General features: G+C 66.8%; 3 protein-coding genes across 4 annotated transcripts; 1 reads left to right on the top strand and 2 right to left on the bottom strand.

Annotated features, from left to right (window-relative positions):
* Positions 1–257: 257 nt before the first annotated feature.
* On the top strand, positions 258–16,041 carry LOC116959599 (DDB1- and CUL4-associated factor 8). Of its 2 annotated transcripts, XM_042785481.1 has the most exons (14): positions 258–382; positions 1,676–1,724; positions 6,968–7,038; positions 7,120–7,793; positions 8,435–8,575; positions 8,906–9,000; positions 10,631–10,741; positions 12,189–12,261; positions 12,935–12,992; positions 13,195–13,302; positions 13,783–13,913; positions 14,850–14,969; positions 15,048–15,164; positions 15,263–16,041. In XM_042785481.1, the coding sequence occupies exons 3-14, from the start codon at positions 6,990–6,992 to the stop codon at positions 15,374–15,376; spliced, it is 1,791 nt and encodes a 596-aa protein (XP_042641415.1). In that variant the 5' UTR covers positions 258–382; positions 1,676–1,724; positions 6,968–6,989; the 3' UTR covers positions 15,377–16,041. The 2 variants fall into 2 exon arrangements, with proteins under 2 accessions (XP_042641415.1, XP_042641416.1); XM_042785482.1 differs by lacking the exon at positions 1,676–1,724.
* Positions 16,042–17,659: 1,618 nt separating this feature from the next.
* On the bottom strand, positions 17,660–21,783 carry LOC116959600 (astrocytic phosphoprotein PEA-15). Its single transcript, XM_042785483.1, has 4 exons — positions 21,674–21,783; positions 18,658–18,831; positions 17,884–18,039; positions 17,660–17,769 (listed from the first exon to the last, which is right to left on the bottom strand). Exons 2-4 carry the CDS (start codon positions 18,827–18,829, stop codon positions 17,705–17,707), a joined length of 393 nt encoding a protein of 130 aa, XP_042641417.1. The 5' UTR covers positions 18,830–18,831; positions 21,674–21,783; the 3' UTR covers positions 17,660–17,704.
* LOC122152534 (translation initiation factor IF-2-like) lies at positions 18,837–20,575 on the bottom strand (the record flags this gene model as incomplete). Its single annotated transcript, XM_042784921.1, has 2 exons — positions 19,174–20,575; positions 18,837–19,139 (listed from the first exon to the last, which is right to left on the bottom strand). Coding segments are annotated over exons 1-2 (1,143 nt in total), but the record flags the coding sequence as incomplete, so codon positions are not given.
* Positions 21,784–21,930: the final 147 nt, after the last annotated feature.

The raw sequence follows: 21,930 nt of genomic DNA, 5'->3' as shown, positions 1-21,930 counted from the left end.
CTACAGGAATGTGGGGAGGGGGCGACCCTACAATCACATGGCGGGGGGGGGGCACAGGGCGACCCTACAATAACACTGGGACTCAGTAACCCCACAATAACGTGGGGGGGGGGGGGGGGGGGGGGCCACAGGGCGACCCTACAATAACTCTGGGAGGGTGGGGGGGTCGCCGCTGCCATGGCGACGGCGGGGCGGGGGGCGTCGGTGTCGCGGCAGCGTCGCGCAGCGCCCGTTGCCGTAAAGCGGCTCCGCGGCGCCGTAAAGCGTCTGGCGGAGGCGGGCATTAAGATGGCGGCGGCTGGGCCCGGAGCCGGTGGCGGAGAAGCAGCCGGCGGCCGCGGGGCCCGCGCCTGAGCGACGGCCGGGAGCTGCCGGGAGTCGGGTCGGTGCGGGGCCTCCCCTCCCTCCCCCTCCCCGCCGCCGCCCGCGGGGCTCGCCCCGGCCCCGGCGGCTCGCCCCCTCCCCCACCCGCCGGGGGGGGGGGGCTGCTCCGGGGGGGCCCAACCCAGGGGGTCCCACCGCCTCCGCGGCGTGCCAGGCCTTTGGGGGGGCTGGGGGGAGAGGCCTTGATACCCCCGTGGGGTCATCGGGCACGGGGGGGGGGCGGGCCCTGCGCCTTTTGGGGGGCACTGAGGGGGCCTTGCTGCCCCCAGAGGGTTGCTGTGCCTTTGAGGGGGGCCCTGCTGCCCCCAGGGGGTCCCTGTGCCTTTTGGGGGGCACTGGAGGGTGTCCCTGCTCCCCCCAGGGGGTCCCTGCGCCTCTTGGGGGGCACTGGAGGGTGTCCCTGCTCCCCCCAGGGGGTCCCTGCGCCTTTTGGGGGGCACTGGAGGGTGTCCCTGCTGCCCCCAGGGGGTCCCTGCGCCTTTTGGGGGGCACTGGAGGGTGTCCCTGCTCCCCCCAGGGGGTCCCTGCGCCTCTTGGGGGGCAGCGGGGAGGGCCCTGCTGACCCCAGGGGGACCCTGTGCCTTTTGGGGGGCAGTTTGGGTCACCCTGCTGCTTCCAGGGGGTCCCCCCGCATTTTCGGGGACACTGGGGGGAGCTTGGCTGCCCCCAGGACTGTTCTTGCTGGCCCAGTGGGGACCCTGTGCTTTTGGGGGAGTGCGGGGGGGGGCTCTCCTGCCCCCTGGGCTGGTTCCTGTTGCCTCGAAGGGCTCATCGGCCCTTGGGAGGGGTTTGGGGGGGGGGGCGTCCCTTCAGCCCCCAGGGTGTCGCCCTCCCTTTCAGGGAGCACGGAGGGGGTCCCTTCTGTCCCCGGGGCTAGTCCCTGCCGCCTCTCTGGTGTCATCCTCTCTTTCTGGGGGTGGGCACGCTGAGGGTACCCCAGCCATCCCTGGGGCCACCTCCTGCTGCCCCACAAGCATTGCCCCACCCCGAGGGGGTGCAGAGGGTCCCCTCCTGCCCCCAGGGCTCTTTCCCCAGTGCCCCTGTGGCGTCGCGGTGCCCTGGGGGGGCCCTGGGGGTCCCGTCCAGCCCCGGAGCCGGTCCTGCTGCCTTGGTCACGAGGTGGGGGAGGCTCAGTTCTCACCCCTCCGAGGTCTGAACCTCCCTGTCCTCGGGCGTTCCTCACCCCCTCCCTTCCACGGCAGCCCCCGAGGGGGTCCCCAGGGAGGAGGGGTCCCCAGGGTGGGCACGGCCGGACCCCCGCCGCCGGGCTTTAACCTGTCGTTTCCGTCAGCTGCCAGCGAACCTCCAGCCCCGGCCTCGGCACTCGCTGCCCGCGGCAGGTGAGTGGGACGCCGTGGGTCCAGCAGCACTCGCCTCGTGTCTGTCCGTCTGTCCATCCCGCGCGCTTGCGGCGGTGGAGCTTAGGGCTACGTCTGCCTCGCTCTCCCTTGCGATGCTGAATTCTTCGTGTCGGCGGCACGGCCTGGAGCTGCTCCGGCCACTCCCCCGCCTCGCTCCTGTGGGATTTCTCCTGCCAGCCAGGCTTCGGGACCACACCACGCTCCCCTGGGGAGCTGGGAGCGCTGGACGGGGAAGGGGCAGTGCTGAGCCAGCCAGTGCTCGTTAGCCGCAGATAATTAGTCCCTGCCCACACTGGGAGAGGATTCACGCCATCCCCAGTGGCTGTGCTGTGGGATGTCTGGGAAAAGCGGTGGGGAGGTGGGTGCTACGTCCCCCAGATCCACACTGCTGTGCCCAGGACGCTCCGAGGTGGGGGTTCCGTACCTCTGGGTAATTTCAAACGGGAAGCTGCTTAATTAGCGTCGTCACTAGGACCTGCCGGGCTCCTGGGTAGGTTTGTCATTAACCCAGGCTCTCCCGAACGCGGCCTGCTGGCAGGGTTCTGCCCGCGCCTTGGCAAACCAGAGGCCCCCAGCCGGCCTCTCCCTCGTGAGGCCGTTTAGGGTGGAAACCTGCTCATCGCAGGAGGTTTACCTGGGGGTTTAAACCCCCCAACACCATCCTGGGGGGAAGGAGGGCTCCTCCACAGAGAACAAACGAGGTTCTCTCCATCCAGGTCCAGTGAGAAAACTTCCCTTAAATAGAAGAAGCTCAGCTTAGTCCAGCGCGACCCGTGTGCGGGAGGGTCTTGGTGTAGATGCAGGCACGAGGATCCGCCGCGGTGTCCTGCGGGTATCTCAGCATGCTGGGGTGTCGGAAACCGAGGCGAGGGGCTCTTGGTGGGTCGAAAATACCCCACGCTCGCTCCTGGCCCTGTTGCTCCTCTCCGTTACGTAGCTCGAACACGGCGTGGGTGCCGAGCGTCCGTGGAGCCTGGCTACTGGGGTGTTTATATAGCTTTGTAAACATTTTAATGACAGATCGTTCAGGGACAGCGCAGCTGTGAGCGCTAGGTTTCTAGCTGTAAAGCGCGGGGTTGGCGACGCTGCGGCGCGTGGCTGAGTCCTGTGGGTGCTGTGGAGGGGTGGGGAGCCTTGGGTGGCAGCGAGGGGCCGGAGCTGGCTGCCGCACGGAGCACGGCCTGCGTCCCGCCAGCTCATGGCGTTACAGGTTGGGGTCGCAGCTCGGGATGGAAAGGACCATCTCCTGGGCACCGCCGCTGGAGTTGCTGACTGGTGTCGTGCTGGTCTGGGGGCCTGGAGCCTGGCGAGGCAGCGGGAAGCCCTGGCAGTGTGGGTCCCAACACGCTGGGGCAGCGCCCGCAGCTCAGTGGAGGCGGCTGGGAGGCTGTGGCATGCAGAGGGATATTTTTAGGGCTGTCGCAAGGGTGCTGGAGAGTCAGGCTTCGAGTATGTGAAGCTGGGAGCGCTGATCCTGCCCAGATGTTGGCTCCAGGGAACTGCGAAGCTCCTGGGTCTGGCACCGCGCTGGGTTCACTGGCTCCAGCCGTGTGCTGCCTTGGCAGGGAAACCCAGCCTGGCGCTGGTGTCTTGGTGACAGGCTCAAATCTCTTGGTGAGGACTCGGGGCTCTCTGTGGGGCCGGGGTGTCCCAGCTCCCTCCAGTCCACGCTGAGCAGTGTCTCGTGGCTTCCCTCGACCAACGCTCCCCCGTTTGGGGCGGTGGAAGCGATACCTTCGGTGCTGTCTGTGTTTCCAGCCGCCGGTAGCTCGGGTGCGGGGTTCCCCCATGTCCACTTGTCGGCTGTCTGCCCCAGCCCGAGCCCTCGAGTGCCGTGCCGTGCCGTGCCGTGCCGTGGGGCTGCCAGTCGACGCACGCTTTCATCTCCCTGCCACGTGAACGACTTTGGTGCCTGCGAGCGGAGCTGGTGGGTGGCTGGGGAGGCTGACGCAGAGCTGGCGGAGCCGAGCGCTCAGCCCGGCTACTCGTTGGAACCGGGCGGCCGGCACAGGCTGGTGTCGTGCTCCCAGGAGTGGAAGGTGGCTGGGGATCCCCATGCTGGCAAAGGCCGTGCCTGTCACTGCCATGGCAGCTGGGGGCTTTTTCCCTCAGTTTGGTTAACCTCCTAGCGAGGTTACGGTCCTCTGGTGTGGGTGGATGAGACATGAAGTCAGGGTAATTATTTGGTAATGGATTCCTTTCCTCTGAAAGTGCGTTTCTTATGCCTCACCTTCGTGAAAAGTCTGCCATGAAAGGGTGTTAATGACAGATCTGAATAGGTAATTTGGCAGAGGAAAATAGCTACCGAGGAGCAAAGTCCAAACCCGATTCCTTCTGTACGTGCAAAGACTCTCCCAGCCCCTTGGATTAATAATGCCACCGAAGGCACAATAGCTGGCGGAGTGAAAGTCAACCTGTTGATGGACTTTCCAATCTCCTAACGACTCGAGCGCGGGGAGTTAAGCCGTAGCTGAGCACTGCGGTGTTTTGAGCCTGTTCCTTAGTCATCCGGCCTGGCGGGTGCCGCACGAGGGATGGAGTCGCCTTGCTGCTTAGAGCAGTAAATTAAAACCAGTCCTGCCCCAGCTCCTGCCTGGTCGTGCCCGCGGCCCCCGGGGACAGACCTGGCTGGGCACGGGGCACCGTTCACAGTGCCGCAACCTCGCCGGCTGATGAGCGCGAGTCGCCCCCGCCGTGGCGGTGAGTAATCCCCTGGTAGGGCTGAGCCTTGGCGCTCCTCCCCGCCGTGCCGCCGGCGCGAAGCCTTCACGTGCCGAGAGCCGCCGGCCCTGGGGGGACGGGCTCGGCACCGCGCCTGGCTGCGGGCGCCGAGCGGAGACCCGACGGGTTTGGGCAGGGGAGAGGAGGGCTGAGGCTCTGGGGCAGCTCGCGTCCTCCCTCTTTGCTTTTCAGCCCTTTGCTCCCCCTCTCCACAGTGTCGGTGGTTTTAAAGTGATTCTGCACGGGCTGGCAGTGCCAGCGGGGGAATAGTTAAAACCGAAGCTGCAGAAAACACTTTATCTTTTCCTCCTGCGCTACTACTCTTGTTATCGAGCGAGCGGCTGCAGTCGGCTGAAGCTCACCGGTGTTTTCAGTTGTATAAACTTGGTTTCCTTATAAACGCTCCTACGCTGCAAGAGCTTTTATCACGCTTCAGCTAGAGCCAGCCCAGCTGCCCAGGCCTTCCCCCGGCTCCCCCGCAGTGCCGTCAGGCGGTGGTGGTGGCGCCTGCTCCATCGCCCCGCAGCCGTACCTGCGGGTCGGCGGTTTCATCGAGCCCTGCTTGGCCCCTAAATCACCTGTTTCTTAGCGGGGAGCCGTGCCCGGGCTTCATCGAGCCCCGCTTGGCCCCTAAATCACCTGTTCGTTAGCGGGGAGCCGTGCCCGGGCTTCATCGAGCCCCGCTTGGCCCCTAAATCACCTGTTTCTTAGCGGGGAGCCGTGCCCGGGCTTCATCGAGCCCCGCTTGGCCCCTAAATCACCTGTTCGTTAGCGGGGAGCCATGCCCGGGCTTCATCGAGCCCCGCTTGGCCCCTAAATCACCTGTTTCTTAGTGGGGAGCCGTGCCCGGGCTTGGGCTGGCAGCAACAGACCCAGCCTGGGCCGAGCCCTTTGCTGCCTTTGGCTCTTCAGGGCTCTGCTGCTGTTAATTCCCAGTCTAATGAGGATTAGTCTCTGGACTCTTTGCTGTAATCAGAGTTAATGATGTTCTGGCTTCAGCTTTTCCCTGCATGTAAACGGGGAACTTTTAGCCGATTCCCTGATTCTGGTTAGGAGCAGGCAGCTAAACCAAGTATGAAAAAGTCTGACTAAAAATAGAAGGAAAGTAAAGAACGAGGAAAGCATAAATAATTTTTTTTTCTTCACCTCCACCTTGGCAAAACCTCTGCTGCTCGTGACTGTGTTTTCCTCCCGTGTATTGGTGTAACCCAGCAAGGCGGCTCTGCCGGCAGGTGGGTGCTGGTGCTCTCACCAAAAACCACCCGTGGGCGATGGGTGCTGCAGTGCTGGGGGGGGTCCGCAGCCCCCAGGCACAGAGGCAGCTCCGCTTTACAGCCACAGCCCCACGGGACCTGCCCCTGCGGCGGGGGGAGCCGAGGCTGCTTGGGGCCCCGTCCTGGGACACAGCGGGGCCGCCGCTGCTCCTGCAGCCCGTGCCCCCCGGCCCCGCAGCGGCTGGGAAACGCCTGCGAGCTGAAAACGTGCTCGCCTTTGGTTTTCCATGCGCTCGCGAGGGATTGGGGAACCTCTCCTGGAGCAGCTAGAAATGCCGGGGAGCTGCTGGCCTTGTCGCTCGGCTCTGCTCTTACCCGCTCCCCGGGAGGAGCAGAGGAGTTGGGGATGCCAAAGGCCACCGCTTGCCCTGAGGGTTGGCCGGGTGGGCTGGCTGGGCATCCGGGGCTGCTGTCCTGCCCAGGGCACGGAGGAGAGCAGCCCTTTGCTGACGCCGGGAGGATTCTGTGCATGGGAAGGCGTTTAAAGCTCCGTTGCTGGGGTTAAAAAAACCTCTTGAGCGGCTTTTAACTGGCTGCCTACAGTCTGCAGGTGCCACGAAGGTTCTCGATACCGTGACTCGCTGCCTCCCCAACCACCTTTCCTCACCTGCCTGCCCTCCGAGCCCCGCTCCTGCCTCCCTGCCCGCCCCAAGCCAGGGCTGCGTGTTGTGCAGCTGCCTCGCCGTGGCAATCGCTGGCATCGACCCCCCCTTCCCCTGCGCCCGGCCGGGGATCGCCGCCCGGGAAGCGCCTGTCTCCTTGCGAGAGGGGAAGCGGGGTCCGGGCGCAGCAGCGGGAGCGGGGAGCCGTCCCGCAGGCCGGGCGGGCAGTGCGGTGGGTCGCAGATCTGCTTCCTCGCTAAGCTGACAGCGTCTGAGCAAAGTAGAAACTAGAGGAGTTCGGGGGATGGCGGCGAGTGGCCCCGTTACCCGGGCGCGGGTCTCGGTGGAGGCCGAGGGACGTTGCAGTTCGTTCTGCCCGCAGCAAGAGCTGATGAGCTTCTCTTGCCCCACTGAGTGGGGTTGTCAAGCCTGTAGCCACGTGCGTGCCGCTTCCTCCGCTGGTTGTGTTTCCCCGTAGGAAGCGGTGCCCTCCCGACCAGCCTGCGATGCTGTGGGTGCGTGCGCGGCTCCACCGACGTGGGCACAGGCCAGCACGTCCCCGTCTCAGTGGACTGGCCGTGGCTGGGACACTCCAGCTTCTGCTCTCTCATTCTCTTGCACGCAGGGTGAGCGCTCTGGAAAACACGATGTCGGATAAAGGAAGCAGCATGGATGGGAAGATGGACATAGCGAATGGTAAGGGTGCTGGCGGGACCGCTCTCCCCGTGCCTGGTGTCTCCTGCTGAGGAGGCTCACGGCGTTGTCTGCACCACACAGGCAGCTTGTCCAGCAGCCCGGAGGAGATGTCAGCTGAGGAGGGCCGAGAAACCTCCTCCGGCATCGAGGTGGAGGCCTCCGACCTCAGCCTGAGCCTCACGGGCGACGACGTGGGGCCCAACCGCACCAGCACGGAGAGCCGGGACACGGACACAGAAAGTTCGGGGGAAGAAAAGGACTCTGACAGCATGGACGACACGGGCCACTACTCCATAAACGAGGAGAACCGTGCCCTCGATCGGTCGCACTCGGAGGAGGAAGAGGAGGAGGACGAAGAGGAGGAGCAGCGGTCCCACCGCCGCACCCAGCGCAAGCGTGCCAACCACGACCAAGACTCCTCCGACGATGAGCAGGCCCTGGAGGACTGGGTGTCCTCGGAGACCACGGCGCTGCCCCAGCCCCGCTGGCAGGCGGTCCATGCCCTCCGGGAACGGGAGCTGGGCTCCAGCGCCCGCTTCGTCTACGAGGCCTGCGGGGCCCGGGTCTTCGTGCAGCGCTTCCGCCTCCAGCACGGCCTGGAGGGCCACACGGGCTGCGTCAACACCCTGCACTTTAACCAGCGCGGAACGTGGCTGGCCAGCGGCAGCGATGACCTCAAAGTGGTGGTGTGGGACTGGGTCAGGAGGCAGCCGGTGCTGGAGTTCGAGAGCGGCCACAAGAGCAACGTCTTCCAGGTGAGGAGCATGCAGGGAAGGTCCTCAGAGGGCTGGGGGGGATAGAAGGTCCCCCACAGTGGGCAGGTGCCTGCTCTAGGACCTAATTGCAGCTGGGTGATGCTGTGCGGAGCGGGAGAAACGTGTTGTTAAAGCTGGGGGCTGCAGGAGGAGTCTAGCCGCTGTGCGGTGGTAATTACCCATCAGAACCCACTGCTCTGCCCTAAAATCCCCCATCTCCTGGAGCCCTGGCTGGGGACGGTGGGCTGAGATGCCCCCGCGCCCTGCAGAGCTTCCCCAGGCCGAGCTCTGGCCACCACTGCTCCTCCGGCCCCGGTGAGCAGCAGGTTTGGGGCGGCCACGGACAGGAACCGTGTTCGGAGGAGGCCGTGCCGCGCCGCGCCACCGCCACAGCACAGCCCACACTTGGAGGGACGCTGGCGCCACCGTCGTCCCCGCCAGCCCCCCAGCTCTCCGCGCTCACCAGAAGGGGCCGGGGCGATTGCTGGGAGAGCTTGGCCCGTTGAGCTCAGGCTTCGCAGTCGCCGGGTTCTGGCAGAGGCACTGCCCTCGATTCCTCCCGTTTCACCCGGTTTCCATCCACGTGTACGCAAGCCCCTGCCCCGGCACTGAAAGCCGCCCCTCCGCTCGCTCTCTTCCAGGCCAAGTTCCTCCCCAACAGCGGCGACTCCACGCTGGCTATGTGTGCTCGGGACGGCCAGGTCCGGGTGGCCGAGCTCTCGGCCACCCAGTGCTGCAAAAACACCAAGCGCGTGGCACAGCACAAAGGAGCTTCGCACAAGGTGAGCCCAGACCAGCCCGCGGAGGGGGTGGGTGGCAGCTGGGGACCCCCGAAACACCCGGGGGCTGTCCTGGCTCACCGGCTGCCAGAAGTAGTGAAGGCGGAGCCGCTGCCGTGGAGGGACCGATTTTTAAATGCTTCTTTATAATCACTGTCACCTCTGAGGGTGGCGAGGAGGGGCCCGGGGCCCGGCAAAGCAGTGTTGTGAGCGGGTGTAGGGGGCTTGGTGCTGCGTCGGCTCCCGTTAGTGGCTGACAGTTTGCTGCGAGAAAGGGATCTTGCCACTTTGTTGGGTAAAAAGGGAACCAATGCCCAAGTATTTATCTTCCAGCTGGCCCTAGAACCGGATTCTCCATGCACTTTCCTATCAGCAGGTGAAGATGCTGTAGTCTTCACCATTGATCTGAGACAAGACCGGCCCGCCTCGTGAGTATTTCTCTGCCCGCTCCCGTTGCCAGGACCGGGGAGGCTCCAGAGGGAGATCCGGGGTCTCGGGGGGCTGCCCGCAGGCGGGCGGCACTCGGCTGCGTAGGGTCCCGCTTGTGCCGCTGCGTGCCTCTTCAGTGGGCACGGAGTGGGAAAGCAGATATTTTTTTGGCTTTCGAGCAGTGTTGTCTTCCCTGAGGTGCAGGGTCAGACCAGAGAGCTTGCCAGGGGCTGGTTCAGGGCTGGCCATCCGTGCGAGGATGCGGGTGTGAACCTTGCTAATGAGACGAGTGCGGTTGAACCCTCGCCCTCCCCGGGACGCAGCCCTGTTCGGTGGGAAACGGAAATAGCACCAGTGCGGCGGCTGCCAAAAGGTGCCTGTCCGGCCCCTCTTTACCCACCCCGGGGGCAGCGCCGAGGGTCCTGCGCTCCTGCGGCGCAGTGAAGTGGCTGGGTAATCACAGCACTGAAATCTCTCCACGCTGGCAGCGGCTCGGAGCTCGTGGTTCGCCTGACTCGCTCGTCGCATGAGCGCTATCGCAGTTAATTGAAAAACAGTAATTAGCAAGCAGCCGGGTGGTGCGTGCTGGATCTTAACCCGTATCGCCGAGAGATCTGTTGCTTCTGACAAGCTTCCAAAATAAAACCGTGGCGGGTGTTCAAACAGACACCTGGCTTTGATATCATGGTGCTTTTCCAGTATAGCGGCATATTATTTTGAAGACAATCCTGCTTAAAACGGAGGGCTTCGGTGCTCGTCTCCCGGTGGTTTGGTTTTATTTGAGTGTGCGAGTGCTTTTGTCTGCAGCCTTAAACCCATCTGTTTCATAACCAGGACAAAAACTGCTGGGGCGTTTCAAAACAGCCGCATTTAATCCTCCCCTCCACTCCCCCCGCCATTTGCCGGGTCTGTCTGGAGAGGAGTCTGTTGGTCAGCAGGCTGGGGTGGGTCTGTCCCTCCTCTTTCTTTGTGGGGATCCACGCTGCTGTTTGGGTTTGATGCTCACAGGGAATTGTCACCCTGTGAGCGTGAAACCTCTCCGGAGGCAGGGTTCGCGAGCAGACTGTAGGCAGCTCCCATCTTTCATTAAGCCAAATGGTATAATTAGAAGAAAGACAAGCTTTTGAGCTGGCTGTTCCTTCTCGAGGATGCTGCCTCAGTTTGTATTCGTGTCTGCAAAGCCGAAATACGGAGCTCCTGGGGGAGGGGGGATGGTGCGTGTGTCAGATTTCGTTAAATCTGGGCCTTGTTACGGCGAGATGGGTGGGGGAAAATAAAGTCAGAGTGTTTCTGCTCTGGAGTTAATCCGATTCTGCCCTCGCCGCTGCCTGTCCGGCTCCGCTGGGCTCGAGTTTGGGCCCCGAGACCCTTCAGATGTTTTGGAGGAAAGCGCCAGGGAATGATTTCACTCTGCGCCGTTCGAGTCGCAGACGGAACATGTGCTCGCTTCAGCTGGGAGGCTGAAATGGTTGGGTGGTGATTTTTTTTTTGTTGGTGGTGTGTTGTTTTTTTTTTTCTGGGAGTGAGTAAGAGACTCGCGCAGCTCCTGCTTTTCCCATCTGGACCCTGTTTTGAATTTGAGGTGGATTTTTTTTTTGTTTTGTTATTATTATTCCTCGTCTCTTAAAGGAAACTGGTTGTGACAAAGGAAAAGGAGAAGAAAGTGGGTCTGTACACCATCTATGTGAACCCGGCCAACACCTACCAGTTTGCTGTGGGAGGCAGAGATCAGTTTGTCAGGTGAGTCTGTGCTGGGGGCCCAGACTGAGCCCCCAAAGTGGACTTGAACATCCCTGGGGGGGCTCAGTTGGTAGCCCCGCGAGCTCCGAGATCTCATGGTCCCTGTGCAAACGCCTGTGGCTTCAGTCATTAATGCCTCCAGAGCCTGTTCTCCCATGACAGCAGGAACACGAGGGGGATTAACAGAGGATTTAGATGCTTTGAGGTTTAGCCCTGGGATCCACTGTCCCGCCTGCCCTGGAGCTGGGAGGTCCTTCCCTCAGGAACTAGCAGGGCTCTAAATGAGCTTCTGATGAACCTCCTCTCGGTCCCCCGCCTGCAGGCAGTGCCCGATGGGCATCGGAGATGAGATCAAGACCTGGGGATGGTCTCTGCTTCAGTGGGACTGGGATCCTGAAGTGACAAGTGCAATCCCCCCCGGGCCTTTGAAACACTCAGGGCAGCCCCTGGCGTGGGGCAGGGCTGTGGCCGTGGGTCTGGCCCCTCGCCTCGCTGCGTCGGTGCCGAGCTCCCCTGCAGCCGGTGGGTTTTAAGGTGCAACTCGTGTGGCCTCTGTTTTGGGCAGAGGTGCGAATCGTGCGTGTGCCAAGCCCCGCTTCAGCTCCCCAGGGGCGAGCAGGGCCGTGGCGTGGCTGGGCTCCCCGCGGGTCTGTGGGGGCCGTTCCTCAGGGCGCGGGGGGACGCGGCAGCCCCGCTGCCGGCACCGCTGGCGCGGCGTCAGCTCCCCGGAGCGGCAGCCCCGCGGGGGTCTGGCGTGCAGGCGGCAGCTCCCGGGGCGCCGGGCATGGAAACACGGCGCCTGGGCTCGCAGGCTGCTCAGGCTGCAGCGCCGGTGCCTCGGGAGCTTTCGGAAGAGCGCAGGATCGTTGCTCAAAACACGGCCTCCCCTCCTCCCCGCTCCCTGCTGCTCTCTGTCCTCCAACCATATCCAGGCACCTCCTCTCCCCCAGCTTCCCTGGCGCTGGGCAGCACCCGGGGGGCTCCCACATCGGGGGGCGGTTGGGGACCCCGAGGAAGCCAAGCCAGCCAAGGGACAGGCACGGTGGCAGTCACGTCCCCCTTGCAGAGCAGCCTCTGGGCTGGCAGAGCCCCAAACGCGGGCTGCAGCCCGTGCTTGGGCGCTGTCACACGCTGCTGAGCGAGGCCTCTGACATAACAAGTGGTGACATTAAGCTGCTTTGGCCGAGGCTTCTGCCAGCCGGGGCCGCTCACGGCTCCGCAGACCCCGTGGCGAGGGCCGGAGCCTCCGGCCAGCGTCGGGGCAGGCCACGCTCTGGGAGCTGGCTCGGACACGGTGCCGGCGTGGTCGGGGAGAGCCGCTGCTGCGCCGCTCCCCTCGTGCCCTGGCCCGCAGAGGCGGGCAGTGCCGGCGCTCCGTGCCCGCTGGGCTGGCATCCCTCGTGTCGTGAGCGAGTGCCGAGCGCCCCCCGTCCTTCCCCCCCCCCAGGATTTACGACCAGCGGAAAATAGATGAGAACGAGAACAACGGCGTGCTGAAGAAGTTCTGCCCTCACCACCTGGTAAGCGGCTCGGTTTTTGCGGGGTTCCGGCATGATGGGTGGCACTGAGGGGGTCCCCCCCCCGTGCGGGGACGTGGCGTGGGAGAGCTCATGGGTGGGAGGACAGGCAGAGGCCATCCTGCGGTGGCTCTCGGCCGCCCGCGCGGGCGGGTGGCAGCGCTGCGGCTCGCGTGCCGGCGCCGAGCAGCGCCCGGCCTGGCGCAGGTTGGGCAAACCCGGGGAGGGGGAGCCGTGACAGGGCAGGCAGCCGGGTCCCCCCGCGGCAGCGGGGCCGCCCGTGCCAGCGCCGGCCTTCGCCCGCCTCCCGGAGCCGCGCCGGGGCCTGGGCAGACCTTGCCGCCCGGAGCTGCGGGGCGCTCCCCCGGGAGCCCTGTGTAAGGCCAAGCAGGGAGCCTGCGAGAGGCTTGGAAAACGGCTCGAGAGGCTGAACAAACTGCCTGGGCTTTGTGGTTTGGTTTTGTTTTTTTTTTTTTTTCCCCTTGACCCAAATCTTCCACTGTCCGTAAAGTCCCGTCTTGGCGTGGGAAGAGGCAGCGCTCTTGTGCTCTGACTTTGCAGCCCTCGCTGAGCAGTCGCTCGCGCGCCGGGCTGGCAAAGCGGGCACGCGGCCGGCGGTGTGCTGGCGCGCTGCGGGAGGAGGGGGTGGGAGCAGAGCTGTCTGTGCTTTCCCCAGGTGAACAGCGAGTCCAAAGCCAACATCACCTGCCTCGTCTACAGCCACGACGGCTCGGGTGAGTGACCGACCCGCTGCAGGGACCGGTGGGCGAGTGCACGGGTGGGCCGGGGCTGCGGCGTTGCGGGACGGAGCCGTCGGGGCGGGGGGGGGCGCTGGAGGCGCTGCCGGCTGGCCGAGCGCCCGAGGGGCTTGCGGCCCCGCAGAGGGACCACCCCCACGTGCTCCCTGCGAACGCCCGTCTCTTCGTCCTACGCCAGAGCTCTTGGCCAGCTACAACGACGAAGACATTTATCTCTTCAACTCCTCTCACAGCGATGGGGCGGAGTACATCAAGAGGTACAAGGGCCATCGCAATAATGCCACCGGTAAGGACCGGCGGGACGGCTGTTGGGGCAGACCGCCCCCCCGCAGGCGGGGGGCCCGGGGGCTCTGCCCAGGCCACTGTCCGACTCCCACCACCACCACGTCCCTTCCCCAGCTGCGAGCAGGGCTGAGGTCGCTGCCTGTACCCCGGGGGGGCCGGGGAGCGTGGCCTCCCCCTCCTCGCGCCTGCGGCCAGGCGGCGGGGCAGTCTGGAGGTGGGGGGCCGTCCCCAGAGCAACCCGGAAGAGTAATTGCCTGCTTTTAGCTTGTTTCTGCAGCTCCCAGTGTTTCTTCTTCCTCTCAAAGACCCTTAACACAAACTCTGGGGCTTGCAAAGAATGAGCTATTATGTGCCTGGGGACGGAAGAGATCCGCGCCGGTAACCCTGGAAACTCGCTGGCTGCCAGGCAGGAAGCGAATTCATGGCAGGGAGCGCTGCCCGGCTCCTGATGGCCTCGGGCTGCTTGTTTCTCTCCTTTCAGTGAAAGGCGTCAATTTTTATGGCCCGAAAAGCGAGTTTGTGGTGAGCGGCAGCGATTGCGGCCACATCTTCCTGTGGGAGAAATCGTCCTGCCAGATCGTGCAGTTCATGGAGGGCGACAAGGGCGGAGTGGTGAGTCCCCGCCGGCCAGCTGGGCTTCACCCCCCCCAGCTCCAGCCGGGCCCACGCGCCCGCACAAATTTCTGCCACTGTTTTCTGTGCGGTTTTGCCGTAATCAGAGCGGGGTCCCCCGCGGGCGGACCGTACCCCGTGCGTGGGGAGCTCCCGGGCCGGATCCCGGCGCCGGTCCCCGCGGGGCCGGCCCTGCGCCCGACTTCCCAGGCCCCGGCCGGCCGCGCTCAGGTCCCGAGCGGCCGCTGGCGGCGAGGAGGGGGGATCCGTGCCGGGGAGATGTCACCCCCCGCTCCTGGGTCACGGCGAGCAGAGGGGGGACAGGCTGGGGGTCGGCGCCGAGGGGCCGGGCGGCAGAGCCCCCCTCGCTCCCCGCTGCGCCGCTCCTCGCCGGGCCCACAGGCGCCCTTTGTCCGGGCGGCCGCAGCCCCGTGCCAGCTCCTGGCACTGCTGGCACCGCCACCCCCAGCCCGCGGGGCCACCGCGGGGCCGGATCCGGCCCGAGGGCCGACGGCCGAGGCTGGGCCTCAGCGCCCTGGGATGGATGCGGCCCCTCGCCTCTCGGCTTTGCTGCCGGGGTTGGCGTTCCCGCCTCGGGCTGTGTCCGTTGCCTCTCAGGGTGCAGCGGGCTTGGTGCCCCGTGAGTTATTCGGGGGCGCCCTGAATTTTGGGGTTTGCTTGTGAGGGGATGGCAGGTGTCCCCCCTGCTCCCGGAGCCAGAGTGTGGGGATGCCGGGGGTCCCAGGGGAAGCCCACCTCACCCAGCCCTACGAGGGCTCTCCCCGTCTGCCCTCCCGTCACCGTGTGAGACCCTGACCCGAGGCCAGGGTGACAGGCTGGAGGGCCACCGCGCAGCTTGCTGGTGCCAGGGTCGGTCCCAGTGCCCTGTTTGGGGTGTCACACGCCCCCCCCCCCCCCCATCTCCTTGCCCCCCAGGTGAACTGCCTGGAGCCCCATCCCCACCTCCCCGTCCTGGCCACCAGCGGCCTCGACCACGACGTCAAGATCTGGGCGCCCACGGCAGAGAATCCCACCGAGCTGGCCGGGCTCAAGGAGGTGAGGCCAGAGAGCAAGGGGGGGTGTGTGTGGGGGGGTGTCCCCAGCCCTGCACCCCCCTGACCTGCCCCCCCACAGGTGATCAAGAAGAACAAGCTGGAGCGGGACGAGGACAGCCTCCACCACACCGACATGTTCGACAGCCACATGCTCTGGTTCCTCATGCACCACCTGCGACAGAGACGCCATCACCGGGTAGGTCCCCTCTGTGTGTGTGTGTGTCCCCCCACCTTTGCTGCTCCCCCAGCCCCTTCACCCCCTTTCTCTGCCCCCCCCCCCCCCCCCCCCGGCAGCGCCGAAGAGAGCCGGGAGCGCCGGACGGCGACTCGGATGAGTCTCCCAGCTCCTCCGACACCTCGGACGACGAGGAAGAGGGGCCGGACCGGGTGCAGTGCATGCCATCGTGAGCCCCCCCCAGCCCCCTGGCCGGGGCGGGGGGGCTCCGGGCACGCATCACCCCTACTAACACTTTGAGCTTTGTATTGACTTGTTAAGGACCCCCCTACCCCTCCCGCCCCCTTTCCTCCCTCCTCATCCTCGCAGCCCCCCCCCACCCCCAGACCACTGCAGGCAGCGCAGCCTTGGCCCGGGGGTCCCTTCCCTCCCCAGGACCCACGCAGCGATGGGGCGGGGCTGGGGGGATTTTTGTACTAACGTGGCCCCCTGGTCTCCCCCCTCCCGCTTTTCTGGGGGGGGACCCAGCCCCCGGCGCCAGCCCTTGCGTTCTTCAGGGCTCCCCCTTCTTCCCTGGGGGCTCCGGCCCCCCCAGGGGGGGCTGCAGCCCCTTCTCCTCACCCCCCCTTCCCCCCCCCCCCCGGGGGTGTTTGCAGAGAGATGCTTGTCTAGTTTGTACATATCAGTGATTTGCACTTGGTTTGGCCCTTCTGCGCCCCCCCCCGACCCCCCCGGGGCAGCGGCCGGAGCCCCCAGGAGCCGGGAAGGTCCTTTAATTTTCTGTTACTTTTAAGGAGATCTCTGGGGGGGAGCGGCGGCGAGGGCTCCCCATCACTGTTAGAGGCCTAATTTTATATGTATTAAAACCAAATCGAACTTGGATGTTATCAAGTTAAAATTATTGTAAAAGTTTGAATATATATTATATATAAATGCAATAAAAACCAACAGAGAGAGGCAGAGGGCTGCGTGTCCCCGTCCCTGGGCTCCCCGCGTCCCTGAGCCTGACCCCAGGGCCAGCATGGCCCCACACCCCCCCTTCCCCAGGGGTGTGTTTTGCCCCTTTTTGCCGTGTTTTCACCCAAACACACCCCCCCTTCACAGAGCCACGCGACCCTCCAGAGCAGCTTTCATCTCCGTCTGTTTATGAGAGATCTGTACACAGTCAGCACGGTCGGGGGGGGGGGAGTGGGGAGGTTGGAGGGAGCAGGGAGGGTCCCCCCCCAGGGGCTGGGGGACACAGCTGTGTCACCCGTCCCCATTTCTGCCCCCCCAGGATCTCACGGGGGGGGTGGGGTGGTGTCCCAAACAGTCATTTTGCAACAAAAGACACAGTTTTTTTGGGGAAGATTAATGTGGTCCCTGTCCTGGAGACAATAAATAGAGGGGGGGGACACACGGAGGGGGACACACAAGAGCTGGCGGCTGCACACAGGCGCTCTGTGGGTTTTAGCTTTTATTAAATAAAATATATTAACATATACTCTCTCCAGTGCCCCCCCTCGCTAGAGGCCCCCCCCCCCGGTTAGTAGCTAGAGCTGAACCCCAAAGACACACTCACACTCCCCCCTGCCCCCCCCCCCAACGGGGGCTGTGCCTGTTTTCCCGGTCCAGGGCTCCTTCCCTCCCAGTATGACACTGGGGGGGCTGGAAGGGTAGTTCTGCTTCCCCCCCCTCCCCCAATCAGCCTGGCTGGTTTGGGGGTGCTGCCAGTTCTTCTACCCCCAACTACACTGGGGGTTTGGGGGGGTCCTTCCAGGGAAGATTTCCCCAATGCCTGGGAAGGGTCTGTGGCGTTGGGGGGTTTGGGGTCCCCCCCGCCTTGAACACTGCCCTGCACAGGGGCTCCCACTGCCTCGCCCCCCTCCCCCCTGCCATGTCACCTCCTCATCCCCCCACCCACTGCAGCCCCTGGGGGGGGACACATACTGCAAATGTGCCCCCCCTCCTCGTGGGGCTGAGGCCTGACAAACCCACACCATCCTCCAGCCTGCCTGGGGGGGGGGTCAGCAAAACACCCCCCCCCAGCTCAGCCCTACTGCTCGCCTCCGTCCCGACGTGCCCCGTCCTTCATCCCTGCGCCCCCCCTCGTGCCACTCGCTCGGGTCCCTGTCCCCCAGCCCTGTCCCTGCCCCGTGATGGGGTACAGGGGTGCTCCCACTGCCTTTCGCCCCCCCAGACACAACCTGGACTGGGGGGGGGGGGGGGGGGTCCCTGTTCCTGCTGTCCCCCCTCCCACTGAGGGCTTGTGGGGGGGGGGGCCCTGGGAATAGCAAAGCTCCCCCCCCCAAACACACGCACACCCACACGTGCACACCCACGCACACGCACACGCAGAGCCGCCCCGGCCCCCGGCCCCGACATGGAGGGGGGGGCGTTAAGACTTTGTTAGTGACCGTGCTGGCCCCCCCTGCCTGCCCGCGCCCCGGGGCCAGAGAGGTGGCAGGGGGACACGGGGTGGGGGGGGGCCACAGCCTTACTCCTCCTCCTCCTCCTCCTCCCTCCTCCTCCTCCTCCTCCTCCTCCTCCTCCTCCTCCTCCTCCTCCTCCTCGCCCCCCCCTCAGGCTTTCTTGGGCGGGGGGGCCAGTTTGATGATCTCCTCTTCTGAGGGCTGCCGGATGATGTCTGCTGAGACACGGGGGGGTCAGTGGGGGGGTCCCCCTAAGCAGAAGGACCCTGTCCCTGCCCTGGGGTCTAGTGTGGGGGGCATCCCTCTCGGGGGGGCGGGGGGGCACTCACCCTTGTACTTCTTGGCGCTGGGGATGCGCGTGAGCTTGGTGTCCACCTCGTCCTCCTCGGAGATCTTGAGGACCTGGGTGCGGTACTGCACCACCATGGTCAGCAGGTCGGGGCGGCGCGAGATCTCGAAGATGTGCTCGATGTAGGACAGGTTGTCTGCAGGGACGGGGACGTGGCTGGGCCACCCCCGCCCCATGGCGAAGGGTGCCCGAGGACAGGGAGCGAGGTGGGGGACACAGAGGGGGGGTGACAGGGGGAGGGCAGGGGCCGGGGTGGGGATGGGGACGGGGATGACAATGTCGGGGACGGGAAGAGGGGACAAAGGACAGCAACGAGGGCTGGGATGGGGAGCAGAGGATGCGACAGGGACCAGGGCGGGGAGGGGGGACAGGGGACAGGGGGGGGGGACAGGGACAGGGGGCGGGAGCAGGGCTGGCAGCAGGTGACAGCGATGAGGAGCAGGGCTGGGGACTGGAACCAGGAGAGGGGGCAGGGACAGGGATGGGGACCACAGGGGACAGGGACCAGTACGAGGGACCAGGATGGGGACCAGGACAGGGAAAAGGGGACGGTGAGGGCTGGGGGGGGGTCACGGACTGGAACGGGGATCGGGAGAGGGGACGGGGATGGGACCAGACCACCGGGGCCAGGAGAGGGGATGGGGACTGGGACAGGGGCCAGGGAGCAGGATGGGGACCACGAAAATTGCCGCTGGAGCAGGATGGGGACCAGCCCAGGGGACAGAGCCCAGGGGAGGGGCGGGGGGGGTCTCACCCCTGTCCAGTTTGCTGTGCTTCTCCAGGAAGGCGAACCAGTGGTGGCTGGTGGCGATGGCCTCGCTCTCCTCGCTGGGGATGTCCTCCTTGCAGGCCGACTTCAGCTGCTCCAGGTCCTCGGCCGTGATGTTCTGGGCCAGCTCCTCCAGCAAGCTGCGGTACTCGGCCATGGCTGGGCACCACCCGCGTCACGAGCTGCCCGGCCTCAGCCGCCGCAGCGCCCCCCCGGCCCCAGCTGCCCCCCCCAGAGCCACGGCGTCCGCCGAGCTCCGCTGGCCCGTGACTCATGTGATGCTCAGGGGATGTGACAGGGACGGGGCGGGGGGGACGGCGGGACCCGCCGGGTGCTGCTGGAAGCTGCTCTGCTGCCTGTGACCCCCCCCGTAACCCTCCCCCGGTGCGAGGGGAGCCTCGCACACACCCCCCGGTCCCCCCCAGCTTTACACTTGCACAGACCCCCCCCCCCCACATGGTGTGACACCCCCCAGCACCGCACAGCCCTCCCCGCCCCCCCCCCCCCCAGTTGGCTCTGGGCACCCTGGGTTGGGGGGCGCCGAGTGGGGGCCACCCCGAGCCCCAGCGTCAGGCCCGGGTGGGTGGGGGGGGTCGGGGCTGGGGTGTGGGGGGGGTCACACTCTGTCCCCCATCTCCTGTTGCGCCTCGGTTGCCATGGTGACCACTGCCACCCACCCTGGGGATGCGGTTGCCGTGGTGATGGCAGCACCCGCCCGCCCCGTGGGTGCTGAGAGTGGGGGGGGGGAGGGTGGGGACACGACGACCTGGCCACCCCACGCGGGCCACACAGACACGGGGGAGGCGGGGGGGAACACAGACACACGGACACAGACGCGCCGCTACCCACCGCGCTGCTCACCCCCATCGGCACGTGCACGCATGCGCACCCCCCCAATGCACACACACACACCCCCCACGCACACGCGTGCCTACACCCGTAAACACACCCACCCCCCACCCCCCCACGCAGACACCCGCACACACAGACACCCACCCACGCCCCGCACCCGCGTGCACACGTGCGCACAGGCGTGCTCCGACGCTCACGCACACGCGTGCCCCCCCCTCCCCCCGCGCACACGCGTGTCCCAGCCCTGTCCGGCCCCTTTAAGGCAGCCGATGACTCAGCCCTTGGCCCGGACGCGCGGGTCCTTCCGGGCGGGGGGGTGGGGGTGGGGACCCCCCCCCCGCCGGGGCCCTCCGCCCCTTCCCAGCCCCGGCGGGTCCGGCCCGGATCCCCCCGCACCCCCCGGCGGGGGAAGGGGGGGGAGGGGATGCTCAGGACCACCCCCCCCCGCGGGACCCCCCCCATTCGCTCTTCCCATGCAAAGCACCTCATGAATATGCACGAGGGGCGTGGTCCCACGGGGGGCCATTCAAAGGGGGGGGCTGGGGGGGGCGCCTAACTCCGCTGCCGCGAGGGGGGGCCAGGACACGGCGGGGGGGGGGGGGGGGGCAGGACACGGGTGGGCCGGTTCCTTCCCGCCTTTGTCTCCCCCGCTCCGGCCAGGTGCCGGGGGGGGAGGGGAGGGGGGCTCCTCCAATCACTGCGTGTCCCCCCCCGTGATTTTGGGGTGTGTGGCGATGGCGGGACCGCAAGGAGGGGCCCCCCCGCGCCCCCCCCCGCAGCCCAGGGGACAAGGGGCCTTTGTGCCGCGGGAGCAGCGCAGCGCCGGCCCGACCCCACCGGGAAACCGGCCCGGCCCCACGGACACGGCCCCGTGGGCATCCTGCTGCTGCGTGGGCACCCCCGTGCCCCACGGGCATCGTCCTGCCCCACGGCCACCGCCCCGAGCCACGGGCATCGACCTGCCGCGTGGGCACCGGCACCATCGGGGGTCGGGGGGGGGGTCCCCACCCGTGTCCCGGGGTGTCCCGCCCCTCCGATGACCCGAGCAGCATCCCCGGTACCGCACATCCCACATCTGGGGCACATCTGGGTGCGCCCCCCCGCCCCCCGCCGCCGCCGCCCCGCCCCGTGCCAGTTTCCCCCCGCGGGGCCGCGCGGAAGCTCCGTGGGGCGAAGCACGGAGGGGGATGTGGGGGCGATGAGTCGTGGCCCCCCCAGCCCTCCCCGTCCCGGCGCCCGGGGCGGAAGAGGCGGCTCCGCTGCCACCACGGCCCAGTTTGGCCCCAGTTGGGCCCAGCCCGACCCTGGGGCGCGTGACCTCCTCATGCTCCCCTTCCCACTCGTGTTTCTCAGGAGTCCGGTTGCGCGCACCTCCCCCTAACCCCTCCGGCACCCACCCGCGGGGGGGGTGGGGGCACACCCTGCCCCGGAGGAATGGGTGGCATCCCGGTGCTCCGCTGGTACTGGGCGGCAGTGGGAGGGCTGGGTGGCACCGTGGGGACGGAGCACGGGGAGGGGGGACCCCGTGTCCCGCAGGGACCGGGTGGCAGCCGGGGGGGGGGGTGGGGGACACGCCTGGTCTCGGGTGGGGAAAGGGGGGGACACCCCATGGCACCGCGGGGAGCGGGTGGGGACGGTCACCGGGACCGAGTGGGGATGGTGGACCCCGCGTCCCGCGTGGGGGGCCGGGTGGCCCTGCGTGGACCGGCGCGACCGCCCCCCCCACCCCCCACTCCCTCCCCGCGGGTCACGGGTTCGGGCCCCCCACGGCAGCGAAAGGGGAAGTGAAAGGGGCACCGGCGGCGGCGCCGGGGGGGGGGGGGGGGGGCACCAGTGTTGGGGGGGGTGGGGGGGTCCTCGCAGTCCCGGTAACACCGGGGCCGTTAACCCCTTCCTAACCACGGCCGCGGCGGGGCATCAACGGGGGAGGCACTGCCCTTTACCGGGGGGGGATGGACTACCGGGAAGGGGGAGCCTACTACCGGGGGGGGGGGGGGGGGGGCTATTACCGCGGTCCCCGCCCGGCTGAGGGAACCGGGAGCGGCACCGGGAGCGGATGGAGGCGGTGGCCGCAGCCCCCATCCGGTGCCGGTGCCGGTGCCGGTGCCGGCGGGGGGAGCCCCCGGTGCCCGCGCAGCCCCGCACTTACCGGCCGGCTGGGGCGGTGCCGGTGGCGGTGGCGGTGCCGGTGCGGCCGCTCGGTCTCTCGGTGCTGCCGCTCTGAGCAGCGGGGCGGGGCGCGGGAGAGGGCGGCGCTTAGCGGGGCGGGGCCGCGTGGGCGGGGCTTGGCGGGGCGGGGCGGCCCGAGGAACCGTCCCGCCCAACGGGGAGCGGGCGTGGGGGGGGGGGGAGCTGGCGCGGACGCCCGTGGGGAAGGATCCTCGCTGTGTCCTACATCTCTTCGGA

This window comes from Tyto alba, unplaced genomic scaffold, assembly GCF_018691265.1.
Source record: "Tyto alba isolate M040663 unplaced genomic scaffold, T.alba_DEE_v4.0 Super-Scaffold_8, whole genome shotgun sequence".
Lineage (NCBI taxonomy): Eukaryota > Metazoa > Chordata > Aves > Strigiformes > Tytonidae > Tyto > Tyto alba.
This window is presented reverse-complemented; position numbering and strand designations above follow the sequence as displayed.

Coding starts and splice junctions, on each gene's coding strand:
- LOC116959599 (XM_042785482.1), top strand. CDS start 6,990: ATGTCGGATAAAGGAAGCAGCATGGATGGGAAGATGGACATAGCGAAT. Junction 7,794..8,434: donor ACAAGAGCAACGTCTTCCAG/GTGAGGAGCATG, acceptor GCTCTCTTCCAG/GCCAAGTTCCTCCCCAACAG. Junction 12,262..12,934: donor AGTTCTGCCCTCACCACCTG/GTAAGCGGCTCG, acceptor TGCTTTCCCCAG/GTGAACAGCGAGTCCAAAGC.
- LOC116959600 (XM_042785483.1), bottom strand. CDS start 18,829: ATGGCCGAGTACCGCAGCTTGCTGGAGGAGCTGGCCCAGAACATCACG. Junction 18,040..18,657: donor GCACAGCAAACTGGACAGGG/GTGAGACCCCCC, acceptor CCGTCCCTGCAG/ACAACCTGTCCTACATCGAG. Junction 17,770..17,883: donor CAGCGCCAAGAAGTACAAGG/GTGAGTGCCCCC, acceptor GTGTCTCAGCAG/ACATCATCCGGCAGCCCTCA.